The following is a 23,098-nucleotide window of genomic DNA, read 5'->3' as shown; positions in this document are numbered from 1 at the left end:
AACTGCTATGACACAATAATTGAGCAGTTTGATTTTCAGCCACTCTGCCAATGATTGTCACTGTTACATGAGGTTCTCCTTGCAGCAATGTGTCTTCTGTCTGCGCATGTGATGGATGAATACCCCGCAGTATCAGCTGCAACATGCCGGGGATCCAAGCAGTCATGTTTCCTAACATGATGGATTTGATAGGGAGGGCTGAGAAGTGCGAGATGTCTTCATAATTGGTCTGCTGGTCTCTCCTCTACCATGCGGGGCACCAAGTTCTGTCTGGAGAATTAATTTGTTATCTTTCTTCCCACCAACTGCACTTCACACTTTACACATGAGGATCAGCTGCGGCTCTCCAAACTCTGTCAGCTGCCGTGGAGAAGGCTGTGCAACCTAATGAAGTGAGAATAGTGCTAAAAAAAGGGGATGGATCTTCAACACAACTGTACCTCACACATCTCGAGCCCTCTGAAAAATGCTAAAAGCTGCCGAGGTGATGTAGTTGTTAGCAAGTGTAGCGGCGCTCGCCCAACAACTGGCTGGTAGCAGCCTGGGGGGGAAGTTTGAGGCGGCTGCAGGTTTACACACATTCACACGCTCACACACTGATGCTGCCCAGCTCGGCTACAACCTTGCACTGTCGGCTGCTGAGTAATTACACTACAGCAGCTGTGGGGTCAGTGCTCAGCTCAAGGGCACTTAAGCAGTCACTGCCGAAGAAGAGCTGCATATTACATGCTTGGCTGGTCCAGATCAGGGCTAAAGCACAAACTGTAAAGTGTTTGTCCGTAGCAAGAATCGACTTGGACTAAAGCTGAATCCTTTGTTTCTGAAAGAAGCTTAAGGGTTTTCTTAAAGGATAAGAGGAAAACGCGATAATCAGGAGGATTAATTTCAGTTAGATAAGCCGATGCAAGCTCAGCTCGCCGCTCTCCACCAGTGAGCGAAGCATCACGCAGACCTGCCAGGCCAGTTTGTGACTAAGGAACTGAACTACACAATCCTTATTATAGTAGTCTGGATTGCATAATGCTTGCCTGGCAGGTGTTGATGTAGCAAATGAATGTGATGATTATGATTTGACACATTTCTATTCTGGCGAGGATCACAGATTAGTCATTGCTGTGCTTTCCCGCAGCTCACATCATCAATTTTGATAATATTAACAAGTGTTGAGATGACTGAGATTTTAAATCTGCTTACTGCTTGTGATCTTTGGGATTGTCTGCATAACTCCCTCTTTAGTGTAAAATAAACAATTGACAGAATAAAAATGGATCAGAGTAATTACTTTTTGCTTAGAGCTCATTTGCTGTGTCAGTCGTATGGATCTGGACCGGAATAAAGCAGGACAACACTGCTCTCCTCCAGCTGGGTCAGTATATAATGATTGTTACAAATCCCTGATGGCAAATGACTGTGTTATCGACAGTGTGGATCAATGGGTGGAAGGCCAGAATCCAACTGCACTGTGTGTGTGTGTGTGCGTGCGCGCGCGCGTGGCTCCAGTTTGTTCTCCAGTATGGAAAAATCAATTCGCACCAAGCTTTCATTTTCTCTTTCACTGTCCCTCTCTGCTAATATGTGGCTGATTTCGCCTAACTTCTTCTGGCCAGAGACAGCGAATTCACACTTTTGATGCTTGCATTGCAAACATGAAAGTTAACGCAGACAGACACAAATCTTCATCCACACCCTTAGAGATATATTGCAACCAGCAATTTTCTGTCATTGTCGCTTGATTGAATTGATTCTGACGAAGAGGACTCCACCGTGCTGTGTGTTTATTATCTCACCAATTTGTGGCTGGAGTAAAGCTGCAGGATGTATTGATGTGACACCTTGCCACAGGCCAGAACTGATTGTGTGCATAAACGCAGACGTGGGAAGGTTATATCCATTAAGGCTGAGGTCGGGGCAGGAAGTGACAGCGGAGGCAGAGCTGAAAGCCCGGTTGAACAATGCGAGACAAGTTCACCTAAGTGCATGCAGCATCATGGCGTCTGGTTGTAATGACGGGCAAACATTGATTTAATGTATAATTACCTAAAACATGTTTAGCCTTTGCCTTATTCACAGCGATTCATATGCATAGCAGTTCATTTGAAACCCCGCGTGAATTGTGAGATCTCCTTTTATGTAGGTGAGTTATGCCAGTGCGTTATATATAAAAAAAAAAAAAAAAAAAAAATCCAAGAAAGCCTACATCATGGATTTTAAAGGAACCTTTAATTTGATGAAATGTCAGTATTGCATAGCGTTTCTTATTATAGTGTTTATTATAGCCACCTATCCTCCCTCTGCTATGACTCAACTGGTGTGATGCTGCTTAGACAGAGGCTAATGTTAGAGCACTTCACTGTGTAGGCACTGGACTGTCCCACTGATGCAGATCAGACCAGTCCACCAAGCCAGATCTCCTCCTCCTCCTCCTTTTACTTTTCTTCTTCTTTCTCATCTTTTACTTCTTACATTGTTGGCAATGAGGGGAACACTTAAGCTCATCGCAAGTATCCAAATAAGGGCCATTTTAGTATTTTGCATAGTTTGTATGCAAATCTAGCGCAAGTATGAATATATTTAACAAAAGCAACAAATACACCATCAACAATTCTTCCATTGTTGAGGGGAATAGCTTTACTATTACCAAAGATAACATTGCAATTTTTAAGAGACCGAGAAGCAAAGAGCTTCAGCCGTCATTATTACGACTTACCCATCTTTTTATATAACAACTGCGGTTTCTTCCTATTTTTCTGTCATCAGATTGTGATTTGAAGTCATAGTCGGGGTCTGGGAGTGCTGGGACTTCTTGATTTGCTTGCTAACATTAATAGATATAGATATATTATGGATATTTCTTTGAGGCAAATTGGAAACTCAGATCCATCATATAAACTACATTTTATTTGGTTAAAATATTTCTTTTTTTAATAATAGTGTTTTGAAATCAGGCATAATGTTGCATACAGCTTCATTCCTGAAGCTGGTAGTTTTCTAGAGTAAAGAAGATCACTTATAAAAGTAAGATTTTTTTTGATTTTTTGATTTGATTTGATTTATTTATTTCATTCATTTAAATAAAACAAAAAGTGAATGCAACATACTTGCATCTGCATACTTCAGCACAGATATGAATGAAAAGGTACAGAAAGAAGCAAAAGCTTATAATATCTGCCCCTTGTCAATTCAGAAATCCTTTAAACTTCCGATTTTACTAGTTAGATCCTTACAGCATCACAGCTTTCTAAAATAGTTGGATATTTAAAAGGAATTTTTGCTTTTGGCATTATTTACACAATTATTGCTGCACTTACAATTGAAAGACAACCAGACTGAAGCTGTCAGAGCCATGGTGAACCCAGAAGCAGACTCACACAAATTCAGAGTTGAGCAGAGTTTATTAAACAAAGTCCAGAGCAGAGGAATCCAAAGGGCAAGTCCAAGACGGTCAGAGCAAATGCAGAGTTCAGTAATCCGAGAAACAGGAGGGATAAAAAAGATGCAGGATCTCAAAGATGTGGAGTACATTAACAATCTGGAAAGATGCATGGGGAAAAAGATATTTATACACGAGACACATTGACATAGATTGGAACAAACAGACGCGGGAGGGGAGTCAAAAAAAAAAAAAATACAAGTAACAAACAGGTGTGTGACGCAAACTTCACTGAGACACAGAGGAGGATCTGACAAAAGTGTGACTAAAACATAAACAACTTTGGAGTCACCATAACTCCCAGAACTCATTCAAGTCATGAATGATGCATGAGCATTGGAGACAAGGTTGGTGAATTGTTTGCCCTGAATTGTTTAGGATAGATTAAAAACATTTAATCCATACTCTAGTCAGAGTGATGAATGTGTTCACATAGAATTAATGGATGTTTACTGAGGCTGGTTTATAATCCAGCAGGAGGGTCAGTGAGACTGAGGACACAGTCACATTATGAACATTTGGCTTCACTCATCACAACTTGTTCTGCATGAAAAATCATATTCACTAACTTTGCCTGGCTGTTTTTTCTGGATAGTTTGAAGGTTTTTTTTTTTTTTTTTTTTTGCATTTGAAAGCTTTAAATGGACTCTCTCAATTTGGAAGCTCTTGACCGGGAAGAGACACTCACCCAAAAGCATGTCCTTTTATCACGATGCACTGATAAAAATAACTGAGTTTCTGCTACTGCAGCCGCAGTCCTGTCAGTTTGGATGACCTGCGACAAGCTGACAAGTACTTATCCCCAGATTTGTCACGGCGTTTCCGTTGGGAAGCATGGCGGATTGTTGAGAGCTTTTGTAACGTCTTTGGAATAATTTCATCCTGCTCAGAAGTCATTTCAGGTGAACACAGTACTGTTTTTTTTTTTTTTTTAAGCAATACTTTCACTGACATGACGAGATGGTTTGAATGTTAGCTTGCAAAAAAAAAAAAAAGGCTTTTAGGGTCCAATTGCTGTGGGGCAAGACATGACTCATGGACCATCATGCAGCTTAAATGCATTACAATTTTTTTTTTTTTTTGAGCAAGGAGTACTGATGTTAAATACGTTGTCAGTTCAACGTAAAACAAAAAAAAAGGCAACTATACACACACACGGACAAACAAGCTCAGTGCTATCAGAAGGAAGAATCTCATTTCACGTTTTCCTCTCATTGAGTCGTTTCACCCCTGGCTGGTCGTGATGCTGTGAAGTGGCAGAATCGTACTGAATGGCTTCGGGGCCAGGCCACTGGAGATGTGCAGTTAGTGTTTCATCTTGTGCATCAGAATGTGCTTACATGTCAGCAATGTAACGGAGCGACGGTGATCACTCCTGACAGGCTACAGCGATGCTGCAGTAGGTTGTTGCAGTCTTACACAACGTCCTTCTGCGTAGCCGCTGTCGAAGCCTCTGCTGTGATTCATTAAACGTTACCTGAGATTGTTCAAGGACGGCAAGCTGCGAACTCCTCAGAATAATGCAAGGGAAACCAAAGACGCCACTGGGGCAGTGCATAATTTAGAAGAGACGCTCTCATAAATTTGAGAGTCGTACGAGCCTCCGTTCTGCGATATAAAGCAGATAGTGTTTCTGCGCTTTGAAAACTAAGCAAAACACTAAAACCGTGCAAGACTCATCAGTTTGTTCTTCATGTTTGTCTGAAATTTTTATCATGGACTTCTACAACACTGAACAGGGAGGGAATACTGTAGAGAGTGAGAAGAGTTGTGTTTTATTGTTCATCTGAGTCCCATACAATGGATTTACTTTATGGATTAAATCAGAATTCTCCACTTCTTGCAAGCAGTTTTTGATGTGTCTTCTGCGGCATTCTAACCTTTTCAAACTGAATGTGTGGTATCACTCCGCCTGTAATAGTGGTCCTTGGATGATGTGTTTTCAGTATGTACAGAGATTGTGTAGGTGGAGTGTTAACAGCACTTTTACCGCGGTACAGTGAAATATTCAAGTGTATTCCTCTGTATAATACTCGGGTTGCCACAGGCTATGTTAGTGTATCGCTGCTGTAGATTTCTCTCTGTCGTGTTCAAGCATGTGGGCCGTATCCTGTTGTACTCCTCAGATTAGGGCTGAAGCAGTGAGCGTTGCCCCGTTCTTTGTACATAATGAGCATCTGCAGGGGGTAACCCGCTGGAAGAAAATGCGTGCTTTTCTTTTTTTTTTTCTTTCTTTTTTTTTTTTTTTTTTTTTTAAGGCTGTGATCTGTAGGAAAGAGGGAACTCCAGCCAACATGCAACAGCAATGCCCAGGGAGAAACACCTACTCAGCCTTCAGTCCCTATATGCCCTGTGCTCTCTATGTGGTTGGTCAACTGAGACGAATTGCGCAACAATGCACACTGTAATGTGGCTAAAAATACGAACACTTTAATGTCATAACACAGAAATCATTTGAACTGTGTGCTCTTTGCCTTTAGTCAGACTCTCATCTCACAACAAACCTTTACAGTGATTTTACGGTCAAATTGACCTCGCAGGTTCTCTAAAGTCTGCAGAACATTGCAGCCCATTAACCGCCACACCACCAGATTCACCGTCAGAAAGCTCAAACCTATGGTATATATACATATATTTAGAATGTTTTTTTATTTCTTCCACCCAACTAGATCAACTGCAACTGTACATGTAACCTTTTTTGTTTTTCTGTTCTTGTATATCCTTGATTTGATGTTCGAAATAAGCTTTATTATTATTATATTTATAATGTTTTTTTTTTTGTTTCTTCCGCCCACCTAGATCAAATCATGACAGATTGTTGTACATTTGGTGTCTTACCCATCAAATAAGTAGCTTGCAGTTGCAACAACAAAAAAATTAACTGTTTAAATTCGGTAAATGTATTGAGTTTGATTGATCGCAATAAAAACTGCTTATTAAAAATTAGTTTCTTAGAGTTACATATCCTTTTTTATGGTATTTCTTTATGAATTATGTGTTGCTTTTTATATTATTCAGTTCAATATAAAATATTAAAACACACAGTTTATTAGTTATTGACCTCACTGCTCAGGTCTGCATGCTAAATACCCATGATAACTATTTAAGAGGTGAAATGTTTTAAGTGATTACCACTTTAGCTTTGCCTTGACTGTTTCTAATCAGCAGTTAACATGGTATTAAATGACAAATATTTGAATTTGAATTTGAATATCTTGCCTCATCGCAGTTTATTTTCATTGCAGACTTTTTTTGATTTGTAGTCAAAGTAGAGTTATTATTACCAGAAATGTCAGTTATTCAGAATATTACAAACTTTGAACCAGCGGGTATTGCAGCATGCTTTTATCGCTTCAGTGTAACATACTGGATTGCAGAACACAGTGAAAAAGAATAATTTATTTTTTCAAGAAATTCTCTCTAAAAACAACAATTATTGATTTCTTGATGTCACCAGAGGAAACATTATGTGGTAACTAAAGTGATCAGGACAGAATTGAAAAAAATCATGGCAATCTAGAAGGTGTTGAGCCTTTTCAGTGGGATCAAACAGTTAAACCTGTTACATACAGGTAAAGCTACAAACTAGTGTTTATTACAGTGAACCAGCAGTGTCGACCTAATAATGTGCAATACACGTGAAAACTAAAAATGTAATTTGGGAATCATATTTGCAAATATGTTTTGGAACAAATCCTTGGCTGTCTGTTCTGTCTTTGTCAAATAAAGGTTGAAAGATTGAGATATCCATCTGCTGAATCTCTAAAGGTCAAACCCTGTAATGTCTTTGTGGGGAAATTAATCGAGGTTAATCAGGATGTCTCATGAAATGCTCTTGTATTTTGTCCTTTGAAAGCAGACAGCTGTGGTTCTGTCGTCAGGAGCGCAGTTCTGTCGCGCTGACCCACTGTGCTGATGTCGGCTTGCAGTTTTACACTGAAATGACCCCCAGTATGAGGGATATTTGATGCGCCTGCATTTGTGCCTATTTAATAACTTCTTTCATCCTGCCACCAGCTCCAAGGACAAAAGGATCACTGACAGTCGAGCCTTTTCTTTCTTTTTCTGCATACATATTTCCTCATCGTGCATCTTTTAAGCGAGCAGTGCATTGTTACACTTTGGACATTAATAGGTGAAATGTGTTTTGCACTGTTGTAAATTCTTCTGATATGTAAGTAAACCCTAAATCTAAATACCTAAAGAGTGTTATCGTTGTACGTGTTCAGTAAATACAGGACTGACTCCATATCAAGCAGGAACAGGGTTACTGAGGGTTAAAGTCAGCTATTGATGAACTTTCTGAACTCTGGCTGAAACATGACTCCAGATTTTATTGACTTTGGCTCAAAACACCTTCCTCCTGTGTCACTAAGGCAGAGAAATCCTGCTCCATCCCGTACAGCCGGCAAATCCCCACTGCTGCTGGCAGAAAGCAAAGAAACGTGTCCCCTGCATTAACTTAGGAAAGATGTTGGTTGTTTGCACTTCAGCTCATCATCCGACTTGATTCAGTGAGAAAAGACTGGATTCGCCAGCCACTCAGCACATTTGCACTGTTTTTGGCATCGTCTGTGCAGCCCTTGTATTTCTGTCCCTGTTGAGTATTGCCTTTAGAACACAAATTGAGGATGTTGAGTCTTTTGGAGATGTTGTCTTTTTTCCCCTTTTCTTTGATTCAACATTTTTGTGAATTGTTTTTCTCGTTCCCCACAGCTCCAGTATAATGCTGAACATTATACACATCATAAAACACATTTGTATTGTTGGTTTGACAAGAATAAAGCATAATCAGGTGAAATGACTCACATTAGAGACAGTGTGCATGTCACGGCAGGGAAATAAATCATCTTGCTTTACAGTTTGAGGTTCTTCCTGCTTCATGCAGATGCCCAGACAGTTAACATAAAACCCAATATAAAAATTAATGGCTTCCATTTAGTGTGATTATATCTCCCCAACCCACATAAATTCATGGATATGAAAGAATTTTTGTCAGTTTTATTAATATAAACATTCCTTATTATTGAAAATAACCTGGCATCCTGGTGAAGTGGTCAGCACTCTCATCTTACTGGGTGCTGTTTGCATGTTCTCCCTCTACCTCTGTAGGCTCTGCCTGAGTGCAAGACCGACTTGTTAAGTCTCCTACAGACTGTGTGATCTTGTGCGTCGTCTTTGTACATCACTGGTGCTTTCAGACAACAAATATGTTAATCATGTCGTTGAACCAGCATTTTATACAAGGAAGTAGAAGGTAACTGTGGATGTGGTCCTTCATTTGGCCTCTGTAAACTGTTTTGATTAAGTGGTCACTGCATCGTCGTTTGTTTCTGTTGATAAATAGTTGCAGCTCCGACGAGTTGTGTGGTGTAGTGAGGTGGCAACTGGGAATTTTCTCAGACTTTCTGAAGATGATCTTAAACTGTCTGCGGTTGCATCCATGAACTAATCTCACCGTCTGACATGAGACCACTGGTTTAAATTTTTAATTTTTTTTTTTAAATCCACAACCATATTTCAATGATATCTGTTGACATGATGTTTGATTTTGAATGGAATGTTCTCCAGATCTCCCGTTTGCAAAATTCCTGCTGAAATCACTTCTCATCTGATTTTTGCAATCAAGTTTATTTTTTATTACAGGCCCAACACTGTCTGAACCAAACTGTCTGCTCGCCCACTCAGCAACTTGTGTTGTCATGAGCAAAGTTATTTGTTGTCTCCAGTTTGTCTTTGACCTCATCCATTATAAGCTGCCGCTGCCTGCTGTGCTGTGTCCTCGGCCTTCCTCACTTATTCACCATGTGACCTTGTGACGGAGCACGACAGGTATCCCCATGTGACGACGACCAACAAAGCCCCCTCTCCCTCTAAAAAAAACAAAACAAACGCAGCTACCGCTGTCCTCTAACATCGCTGCAGGCTCTTAGACAGTAGAAAAAAAAGAAAAATAAATCACTGCCCGCCAGGCAGCTGTGTGCTCATAAACAAGATATTTGTTCTCCTCACAAAAAACTCAAACTGTTGTCTAAGGTTTTTGCAAATGTAGCATTGAAGTCAAACTTCAGTGCTTTAACTAGTTCCTCTTCAAAGCAAGTTCATCTCTCCACACCAGTCCGAGTCCTCTGTCCTTCTGGAACTGTAAATAAAGTTCCACTTCCTCACTGTATTTGTTTACTTTTCAGTCTGGGACAGCAGCCCACTTTAAACTCCATTCTGCTTAAAAAAAAAAAAAAAAAAAAAATCAGCTTGAAGTCCCAGCTCCTGTTGTGCACAAACTCTACAGGTTTACAGGTCCATCCATCCATCAGCGGGTTGTTCTGATGGACTCCGTCTCCAGCTGTCTGCAGCAGAGCCCCTCAACGTTACAAAGCCCTGAAAAGACACACTGACAGTGTCGGGCGCTGCTGGAGCCACTGTAAGCTCCCTGTTAAGCTGGATGTGGCGGCGAGAGCTGAAGAAGAGCAAAGAATTTGAGGACGAGGGAGAAACGGATAGAGCAGGATATCTCCCAACAATGGCAGGTCGCAGTGGGTGTTTGTTGGTGATGAATAAGATAGAAGTCAGCAGAGAGTGAAGAGAAGTGATATCTCTCCCAGTGAGATATTAATCATGCATAGAAAGCCCGTGTTAGTATTCTGAACAGAAACTCACAGAGCAGAAAAATAGATCTAATCCCCTCCCGTAATAAAGTAAATGATGCGTGTCTTCATTTCTGACCGTGATCGGGATATTTTACTGTAGTCGGCTAGTTTTTATTGCATCATGAGCCCAAATATATGGTTTCATTAGTCCTTTAGGAGAACAGGCTGCCTATTTAACCTTGACAAACAAAAAATATCGCTGCCATTTTGCAAATAGAATTGGATGATGTCGGATGAGCTGAGAGGTGTTAATTTTATGACGGCCTTCTATTTTCTGTGGATTACATGGTCTGAATATTGAGAAGAAATTTCTCACCCTGTTGTTTGAGGAGGATTTGTTTTGAGTTAAACGATGTTGGCCTGAAAAGGAGGAAGTGTGAATCAAATCCAAGAAGAAGCATTTTCTATGTGTTTTTCTCCTCGTGACAGGGGCTTTTGATTGAAATGTTTACAAGTCCTTGAATTTTATTTAAAAAAATGTACTTTAAATATAAAACACCAGTCTTTTGCCTCCGGAGCATTTCTTTTCTTGACCACAGCATCGCCTCACACAGATTCGGATATTTATGTGGATGCTGGTGTTTGTTTTGCCTTTGAGGCTGCCACTCTGGCCTTTCAGGACACACACCAGCCGATGCGACGTGTGTGCGCTGAACGAAGTCAAAGGCTGAGGGAAGGAGCTCTGATAAAATAACAGAGAGAGGGAGATGGCTGAAGCAAGTCATCAAGAATATGTGGGTGACTGAACGCTCGCCTTAATGGAAAAGTCAAGTCGAACAGAAGCAAATGTTGAAAAAAGAAGGAAAAAAAAAACTCATGTCTGAGCTCCAACATGACACAGGAAGAAATCTCAGAGCAGTGAAATTATTGTGTCAGAAATGTTCGCTCGCGTTTTTAAAAATCCTTCACATCTAAAGTGCTTTTATCTAAAACATAGCCATTCACAGCTTGTGAAACATTTCCTTCTCAAATGCTAGCTGGAAATATTAGCAATAAAAAAAAGGTAATAATAAAAGCTTTTAACATTTCCTGAGCATTTGAGACTCCTCTCCATCTTTCCTCTTCGCCCTCGTGTGTGCAGTGCTGGATTTAGACCGCTGGTGGGGTCGCAGGGTTTATGGGACGGGAATCTGTATCATGTTACCACCATGCGTGTGCGTCTCGGTCTGTGTGACGAGGCACACAAAACAAAGAAACGGCTCGTATATAAGCTGCTCCATAGGTCTATTGGAGGTCAAATCCATCACCCTTTAACCACGCGTAATGCATGAGTCATTGGTGATTCACTGTGTAGCGTGAATTCTGATGAACAAATGGAGCCACAAATCACTGATTTTTAAAAAAGAAACAAGATGTGCTTTGAAAGAAAGGTGATTTAATTTGACGTTATTTGAACATATTCCGCTTTTTTTCTCTAGTTTTTTTTTTTTGTCTGTTGCATACATAAAAACCAAGATTCAAAGTTGCCTGGATGTCCTCGCCTAAATGGCATTAAATAGTTTGTGAATGCCCACATAGAGCCATCTGCACTTTTTACCTTCGTCGCTAAGGTTGCTGCTGAGGTTGTTCAGTGGGTTGTTGGCATTGTCCAGGCTGACATTTTGAGTAATGAATGATGAAAAGAAGTGAAAATCTGGCTGTTATAAGTCTGCTGAAAGGCAAAGATAAGCAGCCAAGTAACAATAGAGGGGGGGTTTTATTTGGACGGAGGCCTTAAAGCAGAAGCGGTGAGTCCCGGTCCGGGAGGACTACGGTCCTTCCTGCGTGTTTTTAATGTCACCCTGCTTCAGCAGACCGTCTGTACAGCTCGCTGATTCACATTAAATCAGTTCAGGTGTGTTGGAGCAGCAAGATCTTGAAAGCATGCAGCGCAGGAAGCCTCCAGTCTGACACCACCTGAATGGCAATATGAATAGTTTGAATTATTTGATGTGCGGGTGCTGCCTGGTATTTTATTGGTTTACACTCATTCCAGTGCGTGTGGTTGTTGTTCTCTCTGTGTTTCTCCTGTCCAGCGACCGGTCCTGGATCTATCCTACGTCAGTTAGATAAAGTAGGGATGAATGACAGGTGGACAGGTAGATGATCCTAAGTATTTCTGTGAAGTAGTCATCATTGCAGTAGGTGGCTCTCAACACGGTCCTCGGTTTGGAGAAGCAAGTAGCTGCACAAACACGTATACCAGCTATCAAAGATGTTTTTGTGGACCGGGTCATTCAGCAAAGAAATGTGTTTTAGCCTCTAAAAACAGAGGCTCACTGAGAAGAAAAATCAATATCCGTTGAAGAGGACGGCATATTTAGAGACGTCTCACAGCTTTACCTTGCCGTCAGTTTCCAACAAGCGGTTACAGCTTTTCTTGTGTAAAGTCTCTATTTTCAAAAACATGTCATTTTTTTCTTGGAAGAAACACACGGTCCACGTCTGAGGTTTATGCTTCGGGATTTGTCCTGTCTCTCTGAAGAAAACATGGATTTCAAGCTGGATTTCAGAGCATCACATTTAATCAAATCACTCATACCCTCATTTAACATTTGTGACTCAACGTGCTCCTTGAGCAATGTCGTGATTTACGTCAAAAATATCAGGACATCCCGACATTTGCGACCTCGCACACAGGCAGGGGGTCGCATCTCTGGTTCACCCCCATTTGATGTTTTTTAATGAAATTATTATGCACAAATAAAATAGAATAGGCATTGCCTTGTAAGAGCAAGTATCTGTTGAGTGTTTATTAATACAGCTCATTTCCACTGGGCGTGCAGATGGAGGCCAATGGGGCCTGCCATAAATCTTTTATACTGCCACACAGCCCAGTGCCTGAACATTTGCGTGCTCATGTTTCAGGGTATTTGTCCATTAAGAGCTGCGGCCAATCCACTGACTTCTCCATTATTTCTAGTTGATTACCCGAGCGGTTGCATTTACAGCAAGGAGAAGTGAAGGGCGACAAGGCAACAGACCATGGCCATGGGGGGCAGAGATCCCACATGGCACCCATTTATTCATGAAGCCACCACTTCACAAGGAAGATTAATAACATCATGAATTGTGTCTCATCTCAGTCTTCAGTGAAAGTTTTTGGTTAATGGGGAACGTTGGAGTTTCAGCTTATAATATGCAACTTAAATTGGGAGTGGATTTGTTAAAAAAAAAAAAAAAAAAAAAAAAAAAAAAGGAAAACTTTACTGACTTGAACTCATTCTTCTCTTTGTTTCTGTCTCCAGTCTGCTCGCAGTTCTCCCGTGGAGTTTACGCCATCTTCGGCTTCTACGACAGGAAGTCCATGAACACGCTGACCTCCTTCTGCGGGGCGCTGCACACCTCCTTCATCACGCCCAGCTTCCCCATCGACGCCGACGTGCAGTTTGTCATCCAGATGAGGCCCGGGTTGCGGGGGGCAGTCCTCAGTCTGCTGGACCACTATAAGTGGGAGAAGTTTGTCTACCTTTACGACACCGACCGAGGTGAGAGAGCGCGTGTGTGTGTGAGAGTCTGCTGGCATGCGAAACATTCCGAGTTAACATTCAGGAGAAAACGAATGAGGAGCAACATCGCTTATTTCTGGAGAGAAAGTAATTGGCATGCCAAGCCCTGCTCGTGCAGGCTTGATATTATACAGTGTATATGATCAGCCTTTAATATGTAAATCCATTATCCCCAATTCTTATTCTAAGTGGTTTGATACTTTTTAATCTAAGTCGGTAATGATCCTAAATTGCTTCACTATGCGGCTGAATCCTGCTTACGGAGGCGCTCAACACTTCCTTGCTTCCGAGAAATGAGTCATTCACAGGTGCTGCTGATCCGCTGTCGTAGCACCGCTGCAGCCGCCTGAGTCTCTAATCCCAGGCACTCTCTGATTATCATTTAGCTCTAATTGGATTATGTAAAGACTGCGCACATCATCCTCCAACTTCTGCATGTGTTTTGTGGCCTCGCGCTCCCCTCCTGTGGGCCGGCTATTTACAGGCTCTGGTCCTCAGGGGGTCAGCATCTGGAGGTGTTAAGAAACGGCATAACAATCTGTTTGTATGAAGTGGACCACATGCTGGTCGGAGATTTGCTGTAGCAATAAGAATATAGTGTACGGTGTCGTGCCAAACATGTTTTTAGATCGTGCGTTTTGAGCAAGTTAGATGGTGCAGAGATGCTCTCTGGCTGCCGCCGCCGCCGCTCTTAAATGTGCCAAGCTGTTCAGAAGCATGCATTCCAAGTATTTTTAAACCGACATAGGGCATTTCTAGGACAAGTGCACTCATTTTTTTTACTTCCTCTGGATCTCTTTATGCATCTCCACTTCAGGGCCCTAATGCAGAGCTTGGTAACGAATCTGATCCTCAGAAAAAAATACATATTCAAAATAAAAAAAATGCACATTCATTCATGTTTGTGAGAGCTCGTAAAAAAAAGCACGTTTTCGGAGTCCTGATGTGCATGTTCAGGGCCACGTTCAACCTCAAGTAGGAAGTTATTGCTGCCACTTTAGGGGGAGCCTCAGTTTTATTGATCCAGCCGCCGCATCTCGGTGGCAGATTGCAGCAGTTGATAATGGTCGTCTGGTGTGGTACAGACAAAAATGATTAAAGAGTCTATAACCTCTCCCTCATCCTCCTCGGAAATGCCTCCTGATGTGGCCTTTTGAGCTGTGTCTGACCGCGACGGCCCCCCTCACCTGCTGTGTGGAGGCTGATGGGCCGCCATCTGTATTTCTTGTCCCATTTCCACAGCGTGACACAGTGTAAACACTGTACTTTAGGATGGACTCCCACATGCTGCACAGCTTGTGTTTGCTGAGAGGCTAGTTAGCCGTCCTATTTTGGCTGGAAGTCTCATCTCACTCCCCCCATCAAGGTTCTGGAGCAGTGGAGTTACCACTCATCCAAATGTCAGTTTGATCTTCATTATAGGAAGAGGGCTCCATTTCAGCCCTGAGAGGAACCAGTGGAGGCGTCCTGAGGGATGCTTTTTTTCCCCGCTATACTGCAATAGGACAGAAATACGCTGCCAGAGACATTCTACAATGATATGTTTAATGTTCATTTGTTAACAAAACACAAAGTCTTTTATCAAAACACAAAAAGCAAAAGAATCTTATTACTGAAACAAGAAAAAAAAACTGTTATTATGCGGCTGTCTGTCTCCAGATTGTTGGAGGAGTGGACCATGACTTTCCTTTCATCACACACCAAAAGAGTTTTTTTTTATTATTTTTTTTTATCATAGCCTGAAGCCACAACCACTCATCAAAACTGTAACTCTGCAATCAGATTTTGACTCTAATGGAAAATAAAATGCCCAAAGATACTATTTAATGTTGCCATGCATGACCTTCACTTTTAATTTTGCGAGATTTAAAATGTTCTAGACATCAAATGGCTCCAGCTTCCCTTTCATGTTGAGATGTCTTCCACTGACAGCGCGAATGCACAGACCTAAACTATTCCAACTGACACGTTCACGGTAATTATTATACAATGAGAGGAATCTGTTTTCTTACAGCCGCTTATTCACAGCAGTCGCTCGCTGTTTTACGCAGCCAGAGTGTCACTCAGAGCATTGATTGCTTGATAAACAATAGTGATATAAAAGGAGAAACTGAGGGAGCCACAGAGTCCCGGGAGAAGACAAAAAAGGAAATCAGGATTTTCACTTTAACGTACACGGTCCATTAAATCCATGTTTATCTGCTGCATCACCTATGCATCCCCGATGCAATGAAATGTTCTCATTAAATAGACTAATGGCTGCCGGCAGAAAGGGCCTCTTGGATGTGAGACATCTGGGCTTTGCCGCCGAGATGCGAAGAGGAAATTCTTACCCATCTTTTTTATTTTTCACAAACTTGCTGTCTTAACTTTTTTTTTTATTTCATCACTCAAAATGTCATAACTGTTTATTGCCTAGTCTGTAAAGCATAAAGCAGGAATAGACAACCTTGATCATTGTGAGGGCCACAAAAAAATGCCATTTTCACTACCAGAGAACCAAACTGCAGCAGAACAATTTCTTAGACAAAGTGACTAAAAGTTATACGTCTTTATTTACTGTATTTTAGCAGAATCGAAATGCATGTTGTTATTTTTCTCTTAAAATACATCAACAAAACATAGATATCACAATAATGCAGCTCGAGTGAATTGTGTGTGAATGTTTCCCATATTAAATAAGAAGGAAATCATCGACATCCAGTGGTGGCATCACTGCTCAAGTGCCTGAAGCTGCAGTTTCTTAATGACCTTCACAGTACGGCTCTAAGAAAACAAAGATGTCAACGCAAACACGGCCCAACTTCTGCTGTGAAACATGAAACGAGAGGAGAAAAAAAACCTCAATGCATTTCCTCGCGGAAATGAATAACCCAGAAGATAAAATCAACTGAAGCACAGTTTGTTCTTCATTTGATCCTTTAGTAACGTTGTGCATTCATTAGTTTGCACCTTTGGCTTTGTCTTCTGTATGATGACCTCGGGGTGTTTCCACTAAGACGAGAAGTTCAATAACAACAGTGTTGTTACTCAATGCACATTAGGATATTTGACCAATACAACAGTGTTTTTTAATAATACTTTAATGCAATTAAAGCAATAAATTTGTAAATACTGACCCTTTTCAGTGTTGCATGAAAACATAACTGTTGTAGTCTTAACGTCTTTCTTTTAGTAGATAAAACAAAAGACTGTAGCTCATCATTCAGTGTTGTCAACAAAAAGTATAAGATATTCCACTATAATGTGAAGAAATGGAAAGAGCACAGAAAATGGAAACTGAAGTGCAACTACTGTGACATTATGGTACTCTTACAAATAATAAAAACAATAGTCAAAATAAACAAAATACTCTTCTCAAAGCTTCAGTTACTTGTTAATCATTGAATGTTTTGTCACATTACGTTTCTCAGACAAATAATAAATTCAAGCAAAATTTTCCAATGCTAAACAAATATAAAGCACTTTGATACGTCTCTCAATAAAAAGAACTTATCGGCTGCAAAAGTGCAGATCAAAAGGTTTGGATTTTAATTCAGTTTATGGGCATACTCAGTCTCACCATATGATTTTGAAATTTGAGTAGTATGAATTATGCTGAAGTCTGAAATCTAAAACTTAAAGACACAAAAAAGCATCAGTGCCCAACAATTGTGTTTTATAGCTTACTAGTGTATATTTGTTAGTTATCACTTCTAGCCATTTTTATGCAGTAGAAACAGCTCTAAAGTAACTTGAAATTAAAGTACAAGTTTCTCAAAGCTGTATTTAAATGCAGTGTTTGACTACATGTATAACCTACTGTGTAATCGAGTCACTGTCTATGGCAGTCCTTCTGTTTCATTAACTTTCAATAATACAAAGTGGATCCTGAATTCTTCTTGCTGCCCTTGAGATGAAGGAGTGCAATCAAACAACCTGAAATGCAGCGATTCCTGCGTTTGCCCGCCGCTCTAACGAATGGGGACAGTAGGATCGGTGGAGAATTTGCATTTGATGTGTAATCACACTGCACTACTGCTGAATGTCTGCTTGGTTTCGTCTCCGCAAGGAAACATCTGATTAATTGCACGCAGCTAAAGAGCCGCGCTCAGCAGTCAGGCACACAGGCTCATTAACAAAGAATGGGAGGGAGAGGGGGGGAGAGAGTGAACGACATCAGGCAGCTGTTCCACTTTGTGAACACCTCACTGCAGCTTCACTCTTGAGGTGGACACATATCACTCAGCCTTGACCCGCCCCCCCCCCCTGTGGGCCAATGCTGCTTTCCTCCCAGGCCCTAATATTAGGACTGAGATGGAAACTCATCAATCGAACTGATTTACACCAGAGGGATGCTTTCTTCCCCTGTTCAAGGACTCTATTAGTTCTGAATGTACTAAAGGCAAAAGAGGGGATACACATGTAACAGAACAACCGAGTAGTGACTGAGAGGTGTTTCTCTGTAAGACAGATATCAAAACACTCGGAAAACAAAGAGCTGCAGATGAGAAAGCACGAGTACCCTTCATGAAACCAACCTCCAAGGTTAGACAGGAGTATGTCAAATTTTGTAAACTCGCACAAACAGAGAAGTCTCTTTGCATCTTGTTGTTGTTTTTTTTATTATTTGGAGAGAGAGAAGAGAGAGACTGCATTTATTTGGCTTTATGCATCTGAGAATCGTCTGACTCGGGTGTAGAATAAATTTGAGTTTCTCTGTGGGGAATCAGATTGCCTTTAGATTTACAACTGGGGACAGAGTGTGTTTGAAAAGGCAATTTGGATGCTGCAGAAGTGTGTGTGTGTGTGTGTGTGTGTGTGTGTGTGTGTGTGTGTGTGTGTGTGTGTGTGCGTGCGTGTGCGTGTGTGGTGACCTCATTGGTGAAAACCTCAAAGGGCGCTGTGCATTCACTGAGAAGATACAGCTGAGGCGTTGGCTGTCTCCGAGTGTTTCTGCATGAACCAAAACCTCCCCTGTTATCAAGCACGGAGCCTGACTCTGCCAGACGCCCAAAATGGCACCAATTGATCCATGCACATCCACGCATGCAGAGGCAGTGCCGCTTGAAAACAACATCAAACAACATGTAAGCTGCAGACTTTCTGCTTTGCCACTGCAGCACTGAGACCATTATATCCATAAAACTGCGTGTAAGTAATGCCAAAATATTTCAAAGGAAATTTGTATGCTTTCTATCTGTGGCTTTCACCTCTGTGCATGGATGACTTTTGAATTTTATTTTCACTTTGTCACTACAAACATGCTTGCTTTCTATGAAGATACATCTCTTGGCTTGCATTGCAAAGACAGGGAATGCACAAGTGTTGCAACCTTTTGAAAAACATTATCTTACTTTAAACAGCTTAATAAATCTTTGTCATTTGCTTAAATGTGCACAATCTCCTTATGCGTAGTTTTCTGCAAGCATTTACTGCATAAAACGCTCCCCCTGCCATGGGATGTGCACAAAGTCATTTTCTGCAAGCATGAAAGGCTGAACATGGAAGTGTGGATAAAAGACCATTTTTGGATCCTTTTCACTCCACGTCCACTCACACATATTTCAGGTGATTTGCTTAGAGCAGTCAGCACTCCACTGTAACAAGGCTGGATAAAAAAAAAAAAGAAAAAAAAAAACCCCATCCTGTCTCACTGTTGAGATCATTATTTCAGCACCTCGGACAGCTCCCTCTGAGCTCTGTGTGCTCTCCATGTCGTGCGCTCTATTTGTGTGCTTTTCATTCATTTGTCATCCATTCTTTCTCAATGTCTCTCTTTATGTTGGTTTTTAGGGTTAAATGTGAAAATGCGTGACACATCAGTTGTCACATACAGCACCATAAATCACTCAGTCTGTCATATTTCACAGGAAACACTTTCTTTCATTTATCAAAGTTAGAAAAGGACAAGTGACGATGACGGCTCTCTTTTGTAGAAGTGGCCCTGAATATCTTTTTAATTCAACAGCAAACCAACATGCCAAATAGTATAAATCTACAGTTCAGAATTCAATTCAACTTCTTTAAAATGTTCATTTGATTTAATAAATTCTTTAACAATCAATATCATAATGTTTATTCGGGCATTGGAGTTGTGACTAGTTGTATTAAATGGTTAATCTCTGTTGTTTGAAGGACAGTAGCAAAATTTAGATTTCAACAGTAGAATAGTCCAAGTGAATGGTCGATGTGAATTCTTATGTGGTCGTACAGCTTCATCTGCTAGAGCCAAATAATAAGATCTATGCCAACCTCAAGTGACTCCAATAAATATAATGGAGTCAGTGGAGGGAGGCAGGAGCTGAAGCGTAAAGATGAAGAGAGTCGGTGTCAGAGGGACGATTGGAGCAGCGAATGCAACAAGAGCCAGAAACCTCACTGGGAAACCTTTAGGCGTTAAGTTATAGGTCAAACAAAGTATCAGTAAAGTAGGAACTTTAAATGTTATTGTCATAAACATGTTTCTCTATTAAACCAAATGGTCTTCATACTTACCTCACTGCCTTTAGAATAAAAATTACAAATATTTTAGGTTTATTTGACATGTCTTAGTTATCTGCATAATTTTCTCTTTTAATGTTTAAGAGGAAATTAAGATGAAAAATAATCATTAAAGGATGAAATGATTAATTACTTCTTTTAAGCATTATTAGAACTGGGTATTGTGAGTTTAATGGCTAAAATGAAACTAACAATATCAGCATTGATGCAAAAAAAAAAAGATAAGTAGTACCAGTTGCAGATTTTTTGCATAAGGATATATGAAATATTTGAAGTTAAAAGCATTTAACTAGTCTGAGAGGAGTTATGCTTTTTATCGCCCATGGCTCTGAATATCTACCAACAATGATTATAGCTGATGAAACAAAACAGGTGTGATGGGAGGGGTCGGAGGGGGTCAGATATTTAAAATAAGGATCTGGAAATGTTCAAACATGCTATTAAAGATATGTGACCTCGATGCATGTTGTCAAGACTGACCTCAGACTTAAATGATTCCATTTGTGACTAATAACAATATCCAGTGGACACTCACTTTTTCCCTCCCTGCTTCTCAACTCATAATGCCACTACTTAAGTAAAAATGAGAAATCAATACCTCTGAAGCCAGATGTGATTCCACTTATCCCACTCTCATTGTCTGCTCACTCCAGCCGGCTCAGGGAGTAAACGGGGTGAGCAGTTCAGGAGCACGAAGTTTATTTTGGCTTAAGTGAAGATTTTCTGCTCTGTGCAGCTCAGTGCTGTTGTCTCAGCTGCTCACAGACAACAAAATAGCCACGTAGCCAATTGAATGGAAAAGGAAATGAAACTGTATGGAGATGAAGAGAGAGGGGGAGGAACAGAGGAGTCAGCAAAGCCTTTGTGTTTTTCCCATGTCAGAAAGCAGTGCATGGCACAGAGGGCCAAGCACTGTCAGACATGCTGTCAGACGCATCCAATGTTTTCGTACTTCATCACATTTAGAGCCTCCTCCTCCCTTTTTCTGTCAGATCCAGGGAGTCATATCTGTCCTCTTCTAAGCCGAGCACTCAGCATGACCAAACATTAAACCAGGTGACTAACAGAGAGCCCCTCTGCTTTCATAGGCGCTGTTCTGTTTATGCCTCGACTCGTGCTTCTGTGTTGATCAAATGCCTCTCATCTATTTCAGGACGCTTGCTTTCAGGATAACGCAAGGCCATTACTATAGTGGTCTTCTTGCATAATGAAAGAGATTGATGTGATGTGCGCTTCCTTGTTTGCCCAAGAGAAAACGCCATTTTTATGCGCTTCAGAGACAGGTTGGTGTTTTTTCATAAGATAAGAAAAAAGCCAGCAGTGATTTCAGTCCTTCTGGTTGGACTGGGGCCACCGTTTTTTTTTTTTTTTTTTTTTTTTTTTTATTCGTATGTGGCATCGATAGCTTGTGCCTCATGTGCATTGTGTTTGTATTATATGCATCAGGAAACGCCACAGACTGTCATGCACTGTTTATTTTACTCTTTCTATCAGAACTAGTATTTACTTCTACTTCACGCCCCTCATGCATCAGTGAGGGGGGTGGTTGTAAATGAGCGTGTCCCTTGCACATTTTGCTTCAAGTACATCATCTATAATCACAAAATGTTCAGGTGCCATGATGAAAAGATGACCAGTTATTCATTTCACTTCTGATTGATCTTAATGCCGTCTATGATCAGGGTATTTTTCATGTTAATATGAAAATTCAATTGATTATTTAATGAAAGATGAGTTATCAGATGAGGGGATACAGGAGGAGCAATGCTCAACAGTCGGTCAATAACTTTGCAGTTGCCATTAGATAAGAAATGGTTTGTTTGATTAGCTGTGATCAGTGATTTGGCAGGAGTGGGAGGTGTGGGGGTGCAGGCCTCTATGCAGTTCAGCTCATTTGGAGCAGGGAGCTGTTATCTACATTTGGAGTAGGCGTTGTTGAACTAATTGTACTCAAAAGTGTCTTTTTACTGTCATTTGGCAGCTCAAATCTTTAATTTCCCTAGCTCTGTTAGTATTGCCCACTGGAAACAGTCTTCTTTGTGGAGCTGCATGTAAGTGTCGGGATTTTTATGAGACTTTCTCTGAAGCAGGTTCAACGGCTTTGTCTGAGTTCCCTTTGGTGTGGCGCTTAGCTTCGAGCTTCCCGTCACAATGGCACTGTTAGGATGCCTGCAAGAAAATTTAAAAGAGGTCACCTTCTCCGGAGAAGGGGGAGGGACTACTGAGTCACGGTTGAGACTGCACACCACACTCAGCCGTCATGTGAGCTGCTGCCCAAGACGGGAAAGAACAAACACAGAACCAGGAGCCAGAAAGGCCCTTTGCACCAATCTTTCTCTCCCAGATTTATTCAGATTTAGTCATTTCCCCTCAAAAAATCTGCCAAACCATCTGATGTTTAAAAAAAAATCTAGGCCTTAGGGATTTTTTTTGTATCTTTAATTTGATTGCCAAAAATAATCAAAGGAATGACATGAATTGCTGCTTCGACATCAGTGGTTCTCAACTTGAGGTTGATTACTGGAGGTGACCAGGGCTCTGCACAGTCTCAGTCAAATTTAGATTTGCATAATTCAAAGAAAAAACCAGAATAAAACATTTTCTTCTTTTCCAGTGGGTGTGTCTGCCAACGTTTGGCTTCACTGGAATCCATCCATCAATCTTTTAAACTGCTCCTTCTTATTGAGGGCTGCAGTCAGCTGTGGGTGAGGGCAGGTCACACCGTGGAGAGGTCAAAGGGCAAGACAGGGAGATCAGACGCTCAGATCCACACGTGCGTAGCCGACTACATGACGATAAGGAACTGGAAGCTTTTGTTGGTTCACAGTTGAGGCCAGTCATGCTTTGTTCTATATAACCGGTCCTGTGAGCTACAAAGAACAGCTTTTCGGAGGAGTAAATACGGATCTCCTGGGTGCATGTGTGGGCTACTAAGCTTATATATTCAAGAGAATCCCACATAGAGGCTGGTTCTGCTTTGTGCTGCTCGCTCAAACAATTGCTGTCGACTTTTTTGAGGAGATTCTTCTGGGTGCATTTTGTGGATGAAC

At 41.0% G+C, this 23,098-nt stretch overlaps 1 protein-coding gene across 7 annotated transcripts in view; it reads left to right on the top strand.

Annotated features, from left to right (window-relative positions):
* The window catches only part of LOC115394967 (glutamate receptor 3), a 73,529-nt gene that overhangs the window by 2,465 nt on the left and 47,966 nt on the right, over positions 1-23,098 (top strand). For all 7 annotated transcript variants that reach the window (XR_003932211.1, XR_003932213.1, XM_030100306.1 and 4 more), the window contains one exon: positions 13,305-13,544. Coding sequence is in view for 5 of the 7 variants with exons in the window: in XM_030100306.1 (XP_029956166.1) it covers positions 13,305-13,544 (240 nt within the window). In the remaining 2 variants the exon portion in view is untranslated. The remainder of the gene's footprint in view (positions 1-13,304; positions 13,545-23,098) is intronic.

Source organism: Salarias fasciatus, chromosome 10 (genome assembly GCF_902148845.1).
Source record: "Salarias fasciatus chromosome 10, fSalaFa1.1, whole genome shotgun sequence".
NCBI lineage: Eukaryota > Metazoa > Chordata > Actinopteri > Blenniiformes > Blenniidae > Salarias > Salarias fasciatus.
Note: the sequence above shows the minus strand (reverse complement) of the source record. Positions and strands in the feature narration are given on the sequence as shown.